Source organism: Anabas testudineus, chromosome 4, assembly GCF_900324465.2.
Source record: "Anabas testudineus chromosome 4, fAnaTes1.2, whole genome shotgun sequence".
Lineage (NCBI taxonomy): Eukaryota > Metazoa > Chordata > Actinopteri > Anabantiformes > Anabantidae > Anabas > Anabas testudineus.
In genome coordinates this window covers 13,089,039-13,105,565 of record NC_046613.1, presented here as the reverse complement: position 1 = coordinate 13,105,565, position 16,527 = coordinate 13,089,039, and the positions used below count along the sequence as shown (strand labels likewise).

The 16,527-nt window shown below is 40.5% G+C and overlaps 1 protein-coding gene across 1 annotated transcript in view; it reads right to left on the bottom strand.

Moving 5' to 3' along the window:
• cers1 (ceramide synthase 1) overlaps window positions 1–16,527 on the bottom strand; it is a 21,240-nt gene extending 4,713 nt beyond the window's left edge. Inside the window, exons 1-6 of the mRNA XM_026345115.1 lie at window positions 15,403–16,527; window positions 3,441–3,600; window positions 1,176–1,356; window positions 874–1,035; window positions 594–741; window positions 335–480 (exon numbers count right to left, since the gene is read on the bottom strand). Coding sequence (XP_026200900.1) covers window positions 335–480; window positions 594–741; window positions 874–1,035; window positions 1,176–1,356; window positions 3,441–3,600; window positions 15,403–15,651 — 1,046 coding nt within the window. The 5' untranslated portion in view covers window positions 15,652–16,527. The remainder of the gene's footprint in view (window positions 1–334; window positions 481–593; window positions 742–873; window positions 1,036–1,175; window positions 1,357–3,440; window positions 3,601–15,402) is intronic.

Genomic DNA, 16,527 nt, shown 5'->3' with positions numbered 1-16,527 from the left:
TAATAATGTATAATAGATGTAAATGATTCATATTTGAGTCGACCTGTATTTTCCTAAACAGAGATGTGATTACAGAAGAATCAGCGGATGGCTTCAATTCACTTGTGATGCCAACTCGTCCAGTTAGCAGAATGTTTGCATGCATGAGTCTGTGTTTTGTGCAGGTACCTACACCCTCCTGTCTAGGTCGTGTTTATAGCTTTTGTGTAGGAAGTAGTGTACACATAAAAAGGTGGGTTCAGTTTCCTGCCAAAGTGAGAGCTGCTCAGTATAAACTCGGCTTCAGCTGATGTCTCTCTGTCAGACTAAAAAAGTGTGTGAAGGTGCTGCTCACCCCTGTGCAGAGTTGTGATGCTCGACATCATCATTTTCTGGCTTAAGCCCTGTTGCTGCCTTGCTGACGCCGTCCTCATCTTCATACTCCCTGACATCATTCACCTCCTTCATCTGTAGCACCTTCACTACAAAAACCACGATGAACTACAAAAGAGAGGGGAGGGAGTAAGGAAATTGAAGACAGAATATCCTGGCCTTAAAATATTTTTTATTACATAGAAGGCCTTCTGTATTTACGTATCCGAGTGTATCCTCACCAGGAACCAGTAGATGTTCATGAGCAGCAGTGCAAAGAGAAGAGCGTTGAAGAAGAAGTAGAAAGGGATGTTGGGCACCGACTGGATGCTGGACACACAGGTGGCATACAGCACTTTGAGAGGAAACCAGTAGAGGCGGAACCAGAACCTGGAGGAAACACACGGACCAGAATAAATGAAACACGTCTATTCATCTTCTGGATCTTTGTGAGCGAGTAGGAGACAGGCATAATAATGATGATGCTGTCGAGAGTATGTGTGTGTGTTTATTGAAGCTCACCAAGTGATGCTGAAGCTGACAGAGGCCATGTTGGACAGAACATCATTGAGCAGGTGATAGCCTCCCCCTCTGGACTTCAGGTAGACGTTGACCTTTGTGAACTCCAGCTGGATGTCATTGATGTCGTGGAGAAACAACACCAGGATCCCTACGTTGTGGTATCTGAGGGCAGACCCAGTGGGTTTTTTTGAAGGTATACTTCACTCTTTTTCTAGCTAAAGCATTGCCATCATAATGTGTTTCTCTTCCAACCAGACAAATTATTATCAACCAGTCATTTTTTGTGATAAAAAGTTAATTACCGGAAGGCGTAGGAGAAGCTAATGAGCGCCAGTGTGATAATGTGGTGCACCACCATGACAGCAGAGTCCTTCCTCCATGCGTCCATGTAGATTGTAGCATAGATGGAGTGGCCGTAGAAGCTGCCTTGGATCAGGTAGGCTATGGCGATGTCTGTAGGCACTGACATACCGCTCTTCCAGTCTGAAGGAACATGCAAGAGACATAAGAACGGGCTATTTTGTGATACAGTAGATAAACAGGGCTGAAACTAATCTCGAGAAACTCAAATAACACAATTACTAAAAATCTCTGTCATGGATGATTTCTCCTGTTAATATACTACACTGTGATGCAGATTCCAAAATGAACCCTAACCCAAAATCGAGAAAGAGAGAAAAGATAGCAAGGGCGCCTGCCAAATGACTAAATGTAAATGAAAAGAAAAAAACTAGAGCAAATGTCCAAGGTCTGGGATCACAGGAAAAAGCAGCCACACAGTGAACCCAACACAAAATAATCCATGTTAGCATTTCATGAGAAGGAGGGGTATCCTCATCAATACTGTCATTACAAGTTAGCTTTGCAAAATAACTTAGAAGATCAACATGTTATGACATTGTGTGTGTTTGTTATCAGTAAATCCTAAACACCTATACCATGATCCTTTGCTATCAGTATGTACATGCTGATGCATCATGCTGAATGATTTGAATGTGTGTTATTATCCTGGGTAGAGGTATGTCCTCTCTCTATTATTGTTCTTGTTGTTGTAGGAGGAACTATTGCGGTCAATGCAAAACACAGCATGCCAGCAGGCCAGTTTACTTCAGACTCTCTGCTTATCAGTACCGCCTCAAGTGGTGGAGCCACTTGTCTGTTTCTGCCAAAAATAGTCTTCTGTGCCGTCACCCTTTTTAAATTGTGTCACCTTTTTGGGGATGCAAAGTCAACCATGATTTAATAGGTGTTCTGTGAATTTCACACTGTGGCAGCTGGAGAAAATCCTAATTTTGCTGAGGGTTGATCATATAATAATTAAGGTGAATACATTTGCATTAAGCTGATTTAAAAATAGAACATGTTTGAATTATCATTTTAGGCACATCATATTTGTTAATACTCTTGATTTAGATGAAGATCAGATCATGTTAAATGACATCCATGAAATTCCAAAAGGTTAACATACTTTTTCTTGCCACTTTAGTAAAATTATTACCTGCATCTACTAGATACTATTTTAACTTAATTTACACTTCAGCCGTAGTGGTATCAAATTTCAGGTTAAACCTCAAGGGAATTAGGGTGGTTTGCCTAAGCACTGAGCTACAAGGCTAACTCATGTATCTGTAAAATATCAGATGTTGAATGGAAACTTTCTCCTCCAGTGTTTGAGTGAGGTTTGTCTCTAGTGAGATGGGGTTACATTCGGGTCTTGTGTAATGTTTATTGATTGGCCCTTCCGTCATTAAACATTGAGAAGAAGGCCGCTAGATGGATCGCAACAGAAGAGCTGCCAAGTGAAGGCATGGGAACTGGAGCCCTTTTTTTCTCCAGGAGAATGAAGCTTTTTTTACTCTTCTCTCCAGGATACACACACTCTACACACTGCTGTTTTTCTGTACGTATCTCAGACAGACAACTATTAGAGGTGAGCCAGTTATTACAGACCAACCTGACACTGTGAATTCTGCCAGTCTTTTTTAGCCATACTTTGACTGGCACAGTTTAATAGTAATAGATCATCACTGGATTCTCTTTATGCATCTGTTCTCCATTTACAATACAGTAATAGTCAATGCACACATGATTATGTTCCCTATTATGCAGACATCATGTATGTATTATATCATAAAATCTCTGCTATCTATTGTATTGTTGTTTCTGTGCCTTTTACTAACTATAATATGAAAACAACATACGTTCTACTAGTGATGCTGGACCATGCAGAAACCACCAGGCTGCAAATATAATATGCATCAGCTATTAAACTACATATTCAAAGTGGAATTTTCTCCCTGCAGGGTGTCTATAGGATTAGACATAGCTGCCTGCTGTTTCATTAGATTAAAATGACTTCAGCTTGTTTTCAAGTCAGAGAGGTTGGATAAGAATCTGGCTCTATATTAGTACTAATACATATACATTATCTGATGTCACTGGCTATCCAATATGGTTTAACTACATGAATTCAATATCAATTCAACATAATATTGTTATTTTTATCTATAAAATAAGCAGCAGCGTTAGTTGGTCCCATTAATTGCAAATTAAATGTTCATACTTACTGTAGAAGACAGAGGGTGGGTCTTGGAAAAAGGAGTAGGAGCAGAAGAAGAGCAGGTAGGTGCTGTAGGACCACGACATGGTGTAGAAGACCAGCTTCCACGCGCTCTCCGGCATCTTGGCAGCATCTTTGGGCATCAGCTTGCACCAATGTGCTAGAGGCTGCAGAGAGAAGGACCACAATCAGACACACAGAGGACAGGAAGTGAGAGGAAGTCACATTCATAATGTAATTAGCGGTTTCTACAGTCATAGAGTTTGCTGAGAGATCCTAGGCCTCAATTACTGTTTAATTTTGATGGTGTTCTTTTAAAGTAATGTAAAATTAATACATAGATCTTAATTCAGTATTTGTGGTAAAACCAACAGTTCACTTGTATCACAGAACGAGTTGAGACAAGTCAATTGTTTAACTCCAACTCATCTACAGTTCAGTATTAAGAATAACCTTCAGATTAATTTATGAAGGCTTTATGAGTCATTACAAAGTGTAAGAGTACCTGCTGCCAGTGCTACTAAGAGAGTATCAGGATGATGTTGAGATGCTAGATTACAGACAGCAAATTTACTATAAGTAGGTATATCTGTCATATACGTTCACACATACATTCCCCCTTTTCTTCCATATTGCGCTCTCTACGTGACACGTGTAAACATGCACTATAGTCAGTAAGTTGCAGTACAAGGAAGTAACTGTCCATGCACAAAAGTCTTTCACAAGTCTACTTATGGTATCTTATGTTAGCAGAAATAGAGGAAGTCAGAGAGGAGGTCTTGATGTACTGATATAGCCTGATAACATGACCCCACCCACATACTTACTGATCGGGCCATGTTATCTTCCTCCTTCCCAGCCTTACTGCCTCCCCTACTGGCTACACTTTACCTCCTGTTGGTACTTTTCCTCACTCTCTGAGTTTTGTAACAGCAGACACTTTCAAACACAAACCTTTAATGTAAAGGAATGGAAACAAATCAGACTCCAAGAGATGCTGATGATGTGACATTTAATTTATAACAAAACATGTACAGTAGACACACGGATACAGTAGAGGCAGATAAGGATAGTGCAGGTGTGAGACAATCAGTCTGTAAGACATACAAGTGAGAAGTCTTTCATGTGTCATCACTGTCAAGGCTGGAAACCACACACGCCACACACCACTTTCTGATGAAACTGTAAGGCAGCACAGTGAAAACTGCCTGTGTGTACATCTCAATCAGTTCTAATTAAACAGCTAGTGACTGATTACATGGCAAGTTAGTGGAGGAAATGGTCTTCTTTCCTGCTGTTCTCCGAATTTAATGGGTTTCTTACGTCACACAAAAGAGAGTCAAACTAAGTCAGGACAGGAAGCTGGCAGAGCAACACGGTTAAGATAACGTGTAGCAGAGACAGATTTTGTGGTCCTGAGTCGTGAGATATAGAGACAGAATACACACTGATCTTGTTGAAAACTGCTGACTGGTTGAGACTGTGGTGACGTACGTGTTTAGCATAAGTCATGACTGGAGTGCTGTGGAGCACAAGACACTCACCCCACTCTTTTAAGTCTCTCAGTACATCTTTGTCGGTTCCAACTTTAGCAGCCCTGCCTGCTCCCACCATCTCCCATCCTCTCCTCCTTTATTTCTCAGTCTGTCTCCCTCTTTTCTTCTGTCTCTCCTCCCCCGTGTCTCCCCCCTGCGTGCAACATTTATTTATAGAAGCCAGCTGTCAGCGCACTGCATACCCCCCTCCAGTCTTCCATCACATCATCCCCTGCCAATACACACAAAGGCATAAGCCTACGCACACTTGCAAAGGTTTCAATACAGTAGAGGTTGATGCAGGTTACAGCAAACATGACTCGGTTACTCACATCTTAATAAACACCACCGTGTGTAGCTGTAGTAATTGGTGAGTCCTGGTAATTACTTTTTTAATTTTACTCCAAACATACATAACATTCTTTCTTCGTGTTATTATAAACAGTGTTTACAGCTTTTCAACCTGTGGATATTATATCACTCAAACTGGCCTTTCTTGTTTGTGTTTCATCTTCTAATCAGTATTTATGGCATCTTGAGCAAGGTGTTGTTGGTGGGTCACAAAATTACATCACATGGCACCAAGCACTAGCTTCTAGCAGATAACCGTTGGGAGAATGTGATGTTTCTCTCCTCCTGGCCGGTTTTACAGAAGAAAAAACCCTCTCTCTACAGTGAGGTCCCAGCCAAAAGCTCACAGCAGGGACACCATTTTTGTTTCAAATGCAGATTCTGTGATTATATAACAGTCTGCCAATGGCAATATTCTTGTCTCTCTGTGTGCCATTCAGCCCACCATCTCTCTGGGTCCTAACCACCCACTACAGTACACACGTCTGCTAGCCTACAGGGGTGGGGTGGGGGGTATAGTGGGTCAAGGACACTGAGATAATTTACTCGTCCTTTGTCTAAATAAATGACAATGCCTTGAATTACACTCAGAGAAGGCCTTTGACCATTCTCCCCCCTCTCGTCCTGTTTGTCTCCGACAGGCTGTGGCTGAACTCGTTCAGTAGTTTGAAGCATCACAAGCTTCAAGCAGAAAAGGAAATGAGGAAGAAAAAAAGAGAAAACAAGAAAATAAATTCCCCTGGCACGGTCGGAGAGGAAAAGAGTCAATGTGAAAGAGACTTAATGACAAATGAGTGGTTCACTTAGCAACCATGCAGGGATGCTGGCAAAGCCCAACACTCTGGCTAAAAGTCCTTCCATCACTGCTCTACTTCAGTCCTTCCTCATCCATCCTTTCTTCATCTTCCTCCGTTTCCTTCTTATCTGCAGCTGCATGCTCCCCTTACCTGCAGCTGTTCTCCCTTTCACCCTTCAATGGCTAGAGATCTCTGTCCCTCTCTGTCCTTCCTGGAAGCAAGTGATGAGAGAGGATGATTGGACTCCACTGCCCTCTTGCATAAGAAGATAACTGGGCCAGTGAGTCAGGATACTGGCTCATGTGTGGATCTGCTCAATAAGGCTGGCTCTCACACTCAGCCTCGTTCACTCCTTTAGCCATGTCTAGCTTTGATCCTTCTCTTTGGGGCTGACGTCACTCTGTCCATCTTCGTGTCATGCACTTTGTTCTCTTTGAATCTTTTCCAGACTGGAGGCAAATAGGATTTACAAAGGCTTTAAAGAGCTTATGCAATGGATGGCGAGGGTTTTAGACTATATATACATATACAAATAAATATAACCTATTTGCTACTCTAAGTAGGTTTTAATCTACTATTTTGACATTAGTTATTTCCTTCATTGTACACTGATCCTATCTTACTCCAAACTGAAATTCTGTCTCATTATAAATAAGATATCTACCTCATTCCTAACAAGGCCATAAGTGGACAGCTGTCCCCTCCATTTGGGAAAAGTTTTATCCCCATATAATGACAAAAGGAGCCAGAAAATACCAATTTTTTTAAAATTTCTACATTATTGGAAACTTTTTGTTGATATAACATATGACAAGAATAATATAGTTAAAAGTTTGTCCTTATGTGATGAGTTCTACAACAAACAGTAGACCAGGAACTTGAGGGCCTTTTTTGTCTATGCCACATGTAGCAAGTGAAGTTATGCGTCTAATTTAAATTAAACAGCATGTGATGTTATTTGTCGTATCATATGGATGTTTCCGCACAGCGGGACCACCACACAGTACTCCAGATGGACAGTTCGACACTGCTGGAGGCCAGCTGAACATCTGAACTTGATTTGATTAAAAACACATGATTAGACAGGGCATTGTCATCACTGAGCATTATTATTTCCAGTGCGTGACTGGGTGAAAACTAATGACCCCACCAGGAACAATGTGCAATGAAGAAAATAAGACAGAGAAAACTGCAGTAAACTTTAAGTTTACAATTGACAGTCTACTGCAGCAGCATGAACAAACACACACCGTATAACTTTTTTGCACTGTTACCTTGAGCTAATTTTCAGGTACATTTTCAAAAGTATCAAATCTATCTACGACAAGTAAATATTCATGTACAAAGTGTCTGGAGATCATAAACAATCTCAATGAAAATGCTATAAATGTATTTACTTTACTTTTTTTACTATCACAGAAAGGGCACCAATGCCAAAAACCCATTTAAGTCAAAAGTAGTCAATAGTTTCAGTTCCTGTGACATGAATATATCTAACACATTTAAATAAGGGTTTGATGTTTTTCTATCGTGTGTGTGGGTATGAATGTGACTTACCAGCACACACGGGTTAATATTTGGGTATGTATGTAAGGGTGGGGAGAGAGAGGTGCACCTGTTAGGAGGAGGTCTAGACTATTGGAGCCAGTGGAAGGATTAACCCCATATTTGATTGTCAAATTAACCCCTGGAGCACCAAAGTAAGTTTATATTTTAAACATACACTTCCACTTCTTCTATTTTAATTGTGATGCTATGTTAAAAGCTAATATCATAAATGTATACAGCTAAAAAAAAAAGAAGCTTTTATTTAAATAATTCTTAAAAACTCAATATTGATCTTTTTTCAAGAACACATCTATATCCATGTTAAATGTAGCAGTTACTGGTTCAGTTAGGGTTGCACATTGTGTAAAGAGTAATATGATGAGATACAGTAGGCAAAACTTTAAGGACAATGTCTTCTACATCATTGAAACAGTGAAGGTCCTTTTTGTACAGTCTGTGGAATGTGGGGTTCAAGTCACACTTCATAAGCTGTCACATATACCTCATTTAATGTTGTGAACACACTTTATATTGCACACACAGTGGGATATCAAGTGTAGTACATTCCTAGTCATGGTGAATACACAATGAGCAACAACACTGACAGAAATCAGCATGGATTTCCTGAATTCAGTAAAAAAAACGTAACATGCCAAATTGTTTTTGTCACTGGCTAATTCTAAGCCCTTCACCTTGTATCAAGGTCTTATCATGACCATTCAATCACCAACAGTGCTATTACACTCTGGTTAAAAATGGTATGTTTTCCAGTCTGCAGGGACAAAACACCAATTTCCTACTGTATCACGCTGATTCCACACAAAACAAATAAAGACTACAGCAATGCAGACAAATAGTGGCATATAGTACACTTTTTGTTTGCATACTTTATTTGTTGTAGTTGTGTGTCAACTTTGTGCAGGGACATCATCATATATGTGTCTGTCTGTCTGCATTATGGACTAGTAAAAGGAACAGGAATATAGTTAAGAACAGAGACAAACTGTACAATCTTTGTATTAGATATTCACTCAAGCTGTCCCCTGTCCAAACTGACAGCTAGAAGACATATGGCTGTCATTCATAATGCAGTATCTATGAAATGGGCAACAAATAGAGAATGAGGACTGACCGTGTACAACGTGTGTGTATGTCTGTGTCATCAGCTTCTTTAATTAAAGGTCCTACATTTCAGTTAGGCCTTACTAAACTAAGATTCTAATGTCATTGAATAATGATCAGATGTCTGGATTGAGGTTAGTTTATTGGTTCAGCTATGGATTACAGCTAGAATAAGGCAGACACACAGTGCTGGTTTCTGTGCTTTGGTTACACAGTGGGACTATAAATGTGAAATGTATCACATCTTACAACCACACATCTACGTCAACCAGTCAAAATTTCTTTAGAATGACTTGTATAATAGTCACTATCATACTGTATTATAACAAGTTAGAATACATCAGTATGAATTTTGTTGATGGCTAAGACTTTATATGCTATATGCCAAACATCATGTCTTTGAGTGGGGTTTAAAAGGGTGACAAAACAACAGCCATCTAGTCTCACTGACTCACACCTTGGTTGGTGCAATAACCAAGGTCCCACTCTCAACCTCCAGCTTTGGACTAACTAGATATGTGGTTATGCAAACCCAATAGCACATGCTGGGTCAGGAAGTAAAAAAAAAAAAGTGCATTCAAAGTACAACAGATAAGCACAATCAAGAGAAACAAAAAGCTGCGGTGAATACTGCATAGAGATGAAGAGAGAAAAAAGCCACATGCAAATATGTTGATCACATTTTGCATAGTAAAGTGCACCCTTTTTGATTGTGAGACCATGTGGATAAACCGGCCTCACCCACAGACAGAGAGAGAAAGCAAGACAGACAGAGGGAGTGTGTTGGAGAAACTCATTTAACTGCATCAACCAATCACCAAAAGCAAAGAGAAGCATAGAAGTCGTGTGGACTACGCTGAACCACACAAACAAACATGCTGAGACAAACAAACATGGTTTTGTTTTTTAGAAATAGCCTAATATCATAAGAAGTATTATGTGTTATCTTTGCAGACAAAAATGAGCCGCTTTGGTCACCGTGAGACCACATCACAGTTATAGAGTGACCTTGTTAGAAGGGAGACAGCTGCCAAGTGTGAAGCCTACAACATGTTCTTGTCTAATGCAAGCCTGTACACTGTGTCTACTTGAAGACAAATATGCAAGACAGAAACAGAGGAGAAGAGGAAACATATTCAAAGGCTTGCCAGTCGAGGTCTTACAGCATATTCCTGCTGACCAGAAGAGAGTCTGGATGTCACAATCAACAAACAGAGCTCATTTATGATCCTGCTTTGGCTGTGATTCAACATGATGGAGAGCACAAACCAACCTGTTTCTTCTGTTTTGTGTTCAAAATTATAACTCATATTAAAGCACGGTGTCTCCTTTCGATAAGTTTCAATAAATATGCAAAAGCTCAACTATACATACATATATACAAAGTAGGCATGCAATGCATTGTCCAATTATTGTTTTCCTTCTTAATTCATCAATATTTGTAATCTATTAATTGTCAAATATTAGTGAAAAAATGCTACATAATAAATAAAAAGGGACCGATTAATAGTAGAGTAATAAATTCAGCCTTGAAAATACGAATCGAAAACAGCAGCTAAACTAAAAGTCCCTAAAATTAGTGCATAAATTCAGACATTCAGCTTTTTGCAGGCACACACTGAAACATATAGTGGCACTAGAATGATCCATATCATAAAGATACCATACATACTGAGTATATGACAGTGGTGGGGATGTAAACTAATTTGATAGATACAAATACAATACAAATAACACAAGTCTATCAGAGCTACAATTTTTGTTTTCGGTGAGGGAAAGTGTTGCTGTTACAGATTTGTGAAGCCATAAGTGTATTGCATTTATGATGCATGACCTACTCAAGCGCATACAGCTATATATCATGTGTCAAGTGAAGGCAAAACTGCTGCTTGCCTAGAGACCATGTGGTGAGGGGAGGGGAGACAATGCGACTTAGAATAGCAAAACTGTTTGCAGTCAGTGTCAAAATTACAAGACCATTTCACCTGAGTGGGCACTTTTGACTGAATGGATAGCACATCCCCTGGAGCATAAATCCAGTATTGGGTTTCTCTCTGTGGCTCTAATGCACACGAATGAGCAGCAGCTTAGTGTAAGGTGATCTGGGATCTGTGGTTGGAGACCTTGTCAAATCTCTGGCTGCTTTCACATTTTCAAGAGGGGATGTGGTGCTGCTCAGCTAGAAACAGGTAGATAAGCTCTACTACAAGGTTTTATAGCTGGGAGGAACACTGCTGCTCTGCTCGTTCAGCGACTGCTTCAGTGTGTACAAATGTGTTAGTTTGTGTGTGTTTGTGGCTTTGAATAATGCCTGCATTGTGTATCTGCACTGAACAACAAGTGTTAATTTTTTTTTTTTTTTAAAACACTGCCCGTCCAAAAAAAAAAGTCACACATTATAATATTTTGTTTTAGATTTGATTCCGGCAGAAATTTGTTGTAGCATTGTTTCAATAAGCTTCTGCAATGTCACAAAACATTTATTCCCGTCCAGAGCTGCATACATTTTTTTGCCGAGATCGTGTGTTGATGATAGGACAGTCAGACTGCTGTGAAAAGGTTAAACCTCATAGCACTGCCCCCATAGGCTTGTACAGTAGGCACTAGGCATGATGGGTGCATCACCACCCGCCTCTCTTCTTACCCTGATGATCAAATCTGGACTCATCAGACCACATGACCTTCTTCCACTGGACAGTTCTTAACCCAGTTTTAGTAGTTTCAACAATTTCCTTACATGTTTTCTTTGCTTGATTCATGCCAATAATTGGACTCTTCTGAAACAGATTAACATCTTTTCATCACCACAGGATGTGTCTTCAGACATGGTTGTTCAAGAAATGAGAAGCTACTCACTGCATCAGTTTGGGTTAAATAACTTGTTGCCGGCTGAAACATGCAGTAATTATCCAATGAGAGGCTCTTACCTATTTATTTAGTTTAATCTAGGTGGTAACTTTTTTTGGGGCGGGTAGTGTACAAGACTGTGGTGCTGCCACATTTAAAAGTTGGGTAGTAAACAGAAGTTGTTGGTGTGTGTGACAGATCTGCCCTTTTACCACCATGTGCATGTGCACAGACGTGTGTACAACTGTGTTAATGATTAGCTGCTGCATGCTGACTCAGCAGGGTTGGCCCCAGCTACACAACCCCTGAGCCCACTTCTCTTCTCAATTCCTTCTTTCTCCTTGCCCTTATTTGTTCAATCATCTACTCTTCTTCTGATTTAACTTGCAATACTCAACCTGTAAAAACTTTTAGCCTCTATAGTCTCGTTCTTTTTTAACTTTCTTCTCTGGAGTGCATAAATCATAAATCACCAGATAAACGCCCATTAAAGCCATGCTTCTGCAGAGTGCAGTTAAAGGAAAAAACAAGAAGTACACTATGCGTGACATGGCATTTGTAAGATTATTAGGTACATTCTTTAAAAGAAAAAAGAAAAAAAACAGTTAATAACAGTGGAGTGAAGACTTTCAACACATCCTGGTCTGCTTCCCTGTTACTAATGGACTTTTCTACACTTAACTTAAAGGAATTATTTGCCTTTATTTAAATTTTGAGATGTCAGTGTCAGCAGTATATGAGATGTGGACAATATCATGCACCAAAGTAATATTATGTAACAGTGGGGCTCAAGTGGCTTATCAACAACTTATAAAACAAATACTTGCTGCTGTAATACGCTCAAGCATCATCGTCAACATGATGAGAACAAGTCACTCAACCACACAGGGTTGTTCACAGGAGCCATCCCCAACATTTCATATTTCACATTTTCATATTTAAATACAAATAAAACCAGCGTCCATGCGACATCTCTACAACATGTCCTAGCTTGTGCATAAAGTAGTGCCCCTGACTGAGTACTGCAAGCCCAACATATAAACACTACAAAAGACATTCACCGTGATCTGTACACTGCAAATTAGAGTAAATGGCGGTTTTAAGTAGGTCAGTTTTCATTCATCAAACATGTCTGGAAATAGGCTACTGTAAGTAACAAAACAGGAAACTAATTATTTTAATCAGCAGTTCTTGGGGCAAATAAACCAGAGGGATGGGTGATATGGCCAAATATGTTGCTTTTCTTCTTCCTTTCATGTACTGATGATTATCAGTATACATTAAATAATATTAATGAGGAAGGAAACATAATCAACCTGTTCGTTAGATAAATACATATGAAGGCAAACATAGCTTACTAGAAAACTCCACATGATGGCCTTTTATTTTTTAAAATAAATATAAAAGACATGTTTTGTCATGTTATAATTCTATAATTCAAATGTATCAATTAATTTTTCTGACAAGGGCTGACCAAATGACTAAATGCGGAATATATTCTGTGTAAATTAATCATCAGTTTATCAGCTTTTGTTATTTGTACAAAAATACAAAACCACTCATAAACCAAAGTTTATCATGGTCTGACAAATATCCATTCATTTAATTGACAGCCCTATTGATGAATATATAATTTTGAGAGATTATTCAATAGCATTATGGCAGTATGTGAGAAGAACAAACATTTACTCCTCATATGTCAGATGATATCGTCAGTGGATTACATAGTGCTTTATTCACTGTTTGTTTAAGCTAACATTTCATGTCTATAAGGTCTCGTGAGATATTGACTTAATTAAATATGTTCTCATATTTTTCTATGACATGTCATTATTGTGTTCACAGAAAAGCGCAATCACTTTACAAAGACACCTGCATGTCCATAGTAATCATTTATTTCAGCACCGTGAAATCCGCAGATTCAGTAATTGTTGACAGGTTTGCCTTGCTTCTTTCAGTAAAATGTTGTGTGCCGTTTTCAAATGAGACCTGAAATAAGGTTGTTGTACTGATCAGACAGCCAATCAACCATAGCTTATGTGATGTAAAACAGCAATACTCATATTGTGTGCACTCAACACGGCTGACCTGATCCTCTTCATCCCTAATGTATGCACAGTAAAGGTAGTGTTACACATGCACTAAATAACCCAAGGTACACCGATTCTTCAACCTACATCTCATCATTGACGGTCCTAATAATATCGAGGCCTCAAATAAGCCAATTTTTTTGTACACATGCTGCACTGACCACATCAGGCTTCACACATGGGGCCCAGCCATAGCCACAGTATGCTGCTATAGCATCATCATCATCAGACCGTACACCACGTGTAGACAGTACACCCCCACCCATGAGTATGGCAGAATAACAAGCCAGAAGCCACATCTACGCTATGTGTGGAGAAAGAGCCCCTCCCTGGCTACACTAACAGAGTGGAGATAGAATTGGATGGATGAAGGGAATATAAGAGGTCTGGGCATATGGCCAATCTGTCAGAAAATAGACTGAACAGCTGGCCTCTCGTTTTGTGGTTAGAAACTATATAGTTATGCTGATTCTAGACACGTTTTAAGTGCACATTCTCAGGTGTCTAAGGGACGTCCATCGTGAACAATGTTCCCCAGTCACATTGTCTTATTTGGAAAATAAATTTCATTTAAATGATGCAGATAGATTCACTTTGCAGATTACTGTTTTTACAACCTGCCCAGAATTTAGAAATGTACCCCCAAAACATAACTGTGTCTACTTCAGTAGCATTGTAGATGCAATTGGGTCAAGCTATGATTTACTGCATATAAATGTACGACTGAGAGAAGAGAAGTTGGTTCTTAACAGTAAAGAAAATTAGGTAGCTTTTGCAAAGGTAAATAACCCAAAACAACAGAGCAGGTGAATAAAAATATGAATTTTATACATAATATGCCTTCTTCAAAATGTGATTTCAAATTGAGGCTGACCACATGAATGATTATGAAAGGTTTTGATATCATCTGTGAACAGTTTGTGTCTAATCCAACAGGGCTCTGCACTGTGAGGAACTACCTGAACGAGTTACAAACCAGATTGTGAGACTTCATAAAGACGGGACAGGCTCAATATGGTACTGAATATAACCCAAAACACAGTTGCAGCAGCAGTTAGAAGGCAAAGAAAGACTTTTTATATGTTTGTCATTTATAGACGCTGTTTGAATGCAAGTTCCATTACTCATATAACGGGTGAAAGGATGGCCCCCAGTCTTAAGAGCCTTGGCAGGAGAGGGAGTTTTCATCATGACATTGATCCCAAACACACCAAAAACCACTCCAGATGAAAAGATGTCTCCCTGACTTGAATCCGACAGGAAACATTTGGGTTTACAGTTGGATTAAAGCCCATATGGGGCTAACTGAGTTCTGTATACACTTCTTAACCCTACTTGAACCTGCCACCATGTTGAATGACTCATAGATGACTCACTGGACCCAGATGAGAACTTCGGGGAAACTGTGTGAACCGCAGCTGAGACACTGAGAGCAGGTGTGAAGTGTTTCAGTTCCTCTTCACATGTTGTTTTATCTTAAACATATAAGTGGATTTATCTTACATATGTTACTCAATCTTACTTTGTGCTTACATTTCGTGTGCAGTAAAGGCTCCTGAGAGCTGAGAGGCACAGAGACCCCCCTTGTCCAGGGTAGTAATTAGACTGATGGACTGCTGGACCTACTAACTAATGGATGCCTAAGTGTTTTGAGCTGTGATTGTGTGATTGTCACTCACCATAAACAGACTTTCTGTCAGTCCCCGCCTGACCTGCGTCCACATGTAGGCGCAGAAGAAGAAGAGGGCGATTTCGGTCCAGGTCATGAATGCGTTTTCTAGGAGCGTCCGTCTGGAGAGCTCCAGACCGCACTGGCTACAGTCTCTCCATGCGTCCAGCATGACGGAGGAGGCTCTGGCGATGAGGTCCAAGTATCCCGGCATGGGTTCCACCTCCACCGGCCCCTTGTCCCCGGTGTGACTGCCCATTGTGGAGCGGCACAGACAAAAAAACCGTGGGGGACGAATCCAAATGGGGGACAGAGGGAGCAGTGCAGTCCAGACTGTGCGGCTAATCCGTCAACCAGCTTGCTAGCTCACCTGAAAACGCTAAAACAAGCTTAAGTTATCTAAACAGCTTATCGTTGCCCTCTTCACCAGCCTGGGTCTTTGTTTCCTAATTTAAAACATGGGCCCACTGCGCGTTAAGGACAGCTTTATAAAGACCGGGGCCCTCTAGGTCCGACCGCACACAGCGGCTGTGTGGCTGTAATATTCTACAAAACGATTATTAAATATGGTTTTGATATTTATCGTGAACCACATGCGCCTGCTGAGTGGATGTTTGCTCTCATCATCCTTCCGCTAACTCCCTGTGCGCACACCGGTTCCTCAGCGGCGGCGGCGCGTCCTCGTTAGCCGCCTAGCTAAGTTCAGTCAAGCGCACACAATGATGAATGGAGCAGCATCGGCAGCAGCTTCCAAGCTAGCACCCCCACTTCAATGGATCAACTTAAAGATGATGGGGAACATCTACATCAGCGAAGATAAACTGGAGGTCTGAACGTTTCTGTTCTTCTTTCCGACGCCGAGCTCCGCAGCACATGCGACAGTGGTGCCGCTACCATGAAACGACCGTTATCCGCCTTATATGACGTGACTGTGCCGCTCCAAGTTAATACAAGTTATTCCCCGATAGGAGCATTAGAAATAAGATGAATGATGTCCCGTGAAGAGGCTGCTGCCTCCTCTCCTGCTGCCGGATGGTGGATGACGAGCCGCGCTCCGCAGCGCTCCTGGTGACAATCAACTGGTCGGTGGAAAAGGGGACAGCGCACGTTTATGTGGAGCGCAGAAAAAACGGAG